Raw genomic sequence first — 3,647 nt, 5'->3', positions numbered from 1 at the left:
ACTATAGTAGCTAATATCCAACGTTAGGTTGGGACGTAATGGACGGCCCAGGAACTTTTAAAGGGACCGAAAAACTTCAATAGGTTGTAGAAACTTGCATCTTGTTAATCATGCATTGCTATGCACTTGCACAGCCTGTGTTTGTGGAAAACTCAGATAGTATGCATGAGACGCCCCATAGCTAAACTTCATTCCTGTTTAACATTGTTCAGTTCAGAGGTTGTCATCGTGTACAAGTGGGCAATCCTTGTGATATGATGCAGTGACCATCGATACCTGGGCCCCAACCCAAACGCGTATTACTTCGGCGAAACAACCAGGAATGTCTGACCCACATCGATCCTGTATGTTTGACTTGCACTTGCCGTACGTGGCCCATGGCCACCAATCACGGGCTTATAGTCTTGCTCTTATCTTCACGCGCTTGCCATCTTCCTCGTTGTTTCACTACCACTACTTGGCTCCTAGCTTCTTACTCTCACATCCATCTCGTTGTTGCATTTAGCAGCTCCGTTTCATCGATCCCATACTCCTCTGCCAATCCTGCTTGATTTGGCTACCCCCGAACCGAAGCGCGACACCGGCTAGGACAAGGCGATCTCTCTCTCTATCTCTCTCTCTCTCTCTATATATATATATATACATATATCATACTCCTAAATATGCATGAATGTTTGTGTCCATGTTCTTCGTTTTGAATCCATTTTCGCTGTGCGATCCCATCTAATCCCTCCGTTCCTAAATATAAGATGTTTTGGCAAGTTAATTTGGCTTACCAAAACATCTTATATTGAGGAACATATATAGGGAGTATCATCTAACAGTAGTCAATCTCACACATATTTTCCCGGTTTCTCTCTGCAGGGAAAAATATGACAAGCTTGGTGGAAATGGTGGGATCGACAGTTGTGCAGGAGGCTGTGAGTGGAGCCGTCTCCTTGGCGCTCCCCAGCGGCGCGGAGAAGGCCTCCCAGGGGCACCTCATGGAGAGGCTGAAGATGGCGCACTCCGAGCTGGCTTCGGCGCTCGAGAGATCTGGCAAGATGCCCATCTTCCAGGCATCGTTTCTGAGTCGCAGGACGATGTTTAAGCTTGCCCTCCAAGAGTGCCATGACATGCTCTACAAGCACAAGCTGCGTGAAGTCGAAGGGGCACCCTCTCTCTTTAAAAAGATTAGATCCGTCTTGCCTTTCTTCAGCACAAGAAAAGACTTGTTGAGCAGCTCCGACGTCGCAAGATTCGAGTGGTTCGTGGAGAAGGCCAAGGAGTTTGTGAAAGACTTGGAGACCTGCTGCTCACTCGCCCACTATAGGTTGTATCTCAACCCTCTCATCACACACCTCCTTCAAGGCAGTACCCTCTGGTACCACATGGTGCAAGGATGCGAAACCCGTGGCCTTCTCATAGAGGTGAGCCGTTCAGAAGAGCATGGTTTCGTGGCATCGCTGAGTTTTAATTACCACCATCGCAAGAAGCCAATGAAAAGTGTGTATTTCACACTGACGCTACGGCTATCAGAAAGCACGGACATAGTTGGGATCGCCGCTAAATGCTTGCAATCGCTTGGTCCGCGATTCGCATGTTTGGCTGAATTGTCGACGGGAGAAGTCGCTCAAATATCTACACAGCTCCAGGTTGGGCATCGGCCAGAGAGGGACGCTCTCGCCTTGCTCGGTAGAATTTGCCGCCAAGATCCATTATGTTGCACAGCAATTGATCCTTGTGCTAACAAGGTCGTCTCATCCGAGTTAACACATAGATTTCCAGAACCAGTTATCACCATGCGTTTTGACTGCCATATTTCAGCTTCTCTCAACAAGTTGCAGCGCTCAGCTAATGGGGCCTGGCCGCCTCTAAGGTTCACCGCTACCTTCACACCTCATTGCTCAAACTTGTTCCTAAGCGCCAGGAGTTTACAGGAAGTGGAGGAAGCAATACAAACAGAGGCCATTGATTGTTTCATCCGTCAACCTGAGCAGACGGAATACAAAATGTATTGGTTCTCAGCACATGGTGGTGCATCCTTCATTGTTTCAAAGCCGCCGGTCACTGAAATCGGCGGGCCAAAGACTCGGATAGCGTTAAAGAGAAAGCGGTAGAGGTTGAGACTTGAGAATAAAGTGCTCAATTAGCCTATATATGTACTATGAGAATAAGATGCATGGTGTGTTTATGTACAATCATGCATGGTCCTAATTCCCAGCTAGCTAGCTAGGATTAGCCACTTGGTTGAACCCGGCCGGTATCATCAGGACTAAAATGGCATCCTGAGTCCCATACATCGCCTCATGATTCGTGACCAGAATTTTGGTTAAAACTGGTTATCGGCCTGGACCAGTAAATGGTATTTCCGTCTAAATTCTACAGGATTTAATGAATTTTGTTTGAATTTGATAAATGAGTAAATGACACATTTTACTACTCATTTCATTCCAAATTAACTGTCACAGATTTGTCTAGATTCGCATGTATCTTGCCAATTAATTTGGAACAAAGGGAGTAGATATAATCTTGGTTGGTCCGCCTTTTGCATGCACTCCTGTGATTGGAAATATCACGTGGCCACACAGCTGCTAGTTGCCGTGCATGTTGACGGGACAAAGCTCTGTGGCCTCCGAGTATGACGCAAGAAAATACTCGAGTTGAACTCGTTCACGTGAAACCGCCGATCGATCTCGTGCCGCGATTCTTTTAGGCTGCGCATCCGGTGAATCCGTGCCGTGATACTACAGGGGACCGTGGCTATGCCGAGGGCCCCGAGCCGTCGGCACATAGCCAAATACCCTCGGCACATAGCCAAATACCCACTGGTAGAAAAACAGGCTTCCGTCCAGCCCCATTAGTCGCGAAACTATAGGAACCGCGACTAATGACACCTTTAGTCGCGGTTCGGGAGGCGAACCGCGAACAAAGGCCTGGGCCCAGGACGCTCGGTGGCCAGCTGGTGCACGTGAGGGGCTTTAGTCGCGGTTGGCCAGGCCAACCGCGACTAAGATGCTCGAAGGCGCTTTAGTCGCGATTGGCCGAGCGAACCGGGACTAAAGGCCCATCCCTATAAAAGGGCCTCGACTCACAGCGACTTAGCCATTTGGTGCCACTTCTCTTCACAAGCTTCACAAGGGGTGTAGGTTTGCTTTTGGTTCCTCTTATGCACACAAGGTGTTTGATAAAATGCCCCAAGAGCATGAAACAAACATGATATGAAGTGTTGGAGCCACACTTGAGCTTCCTTATTTATTTTTTCCTCCTCGATCGCGGTTAGCAACTTGAACCTTTCATGTGTCATTGATAAAATATGCATGTGTGTAGTTCATTGTTTAATTTATATTGTTTGTAGCTAGTTAGTTTAACAAATGCATGATGGTTAATTATATATTTTATATTATAATAATGCAAATGAATCGGCAATGGATGTACGGTAACCGACTCTCCGGCGAGTTCACTACGGGTTTGAAAGATTTTCTCGTAGTGGCTAATGCGAACAAGCAGGGGGGTTTTGTTATCTGTCCATGTGTTAACTGTAAGAATCAGAAGGGTTACTCCTCCTCAAGAGATGTTCACATGCACCTGCTTCGGCACGGTTTCATGCCAAGCTATAATTGTTGGACCAAGCATGGAGAAAGAGGGGTTATAATGGAAGAAGATGA

At 47.2% G+C, this 3,647-nt stretch overlaps 1 protein-coding gene across 1 annotated transcript; it reads left to right on the top strand.

Moving 5' to 3' along the window:
- The first annotated feature begins 425 nt into the window (after nucleotides 1-425).
- On the top strand, nucleotides 426-2,374 carry LOC124657762. Its single transcript, XM_047196274.1, has 2 exons — nucleotides 426-594; nucleotides 865-2,374. Exon 2 carries the CDS (start codon nucleotides 873-875, stop codon nucleotides 2,097-2,099), a length of 1,227 nt encoding a protein of 408 aa, XP_047052230.1. The 5' UTR covers nucleotides 426-594; nucleotides 865-872; the 3' UTR covers nucleotides 2,100-2,374.
- The last annotated feature ends 1,273 nt before the right edge of the window (nucleotides 2,375-3,647 follow it).

This window comes from Lolium rigidum, chromosome 5, assembly GCF_022539505.1.
Source record: "Lolium rigidum isolate FL_2022 chromosome 5, APGP_CSIRO_Lrig_0.1, whole genome shotgun sequence".
Lineage (NCBI taxonomy): Eukaryota > Viridiplantae > Streptophyta > Magnoliopsida > Poales > Poaceae > Lolium > Lolium rigidum.
This window is presented reverse-complemented; position numbering and strand designations above follow the sequence as displayed.

Excerpts from the sequence above, each read along its gene's own strand:
- LOC124657762 (XM_047196274.1), top strand. The coding sequence starts at position 873 with ATGACAAGCTTGGTGGAAATGGTGGGATCGACAGTTGTGCAGGAGGCT.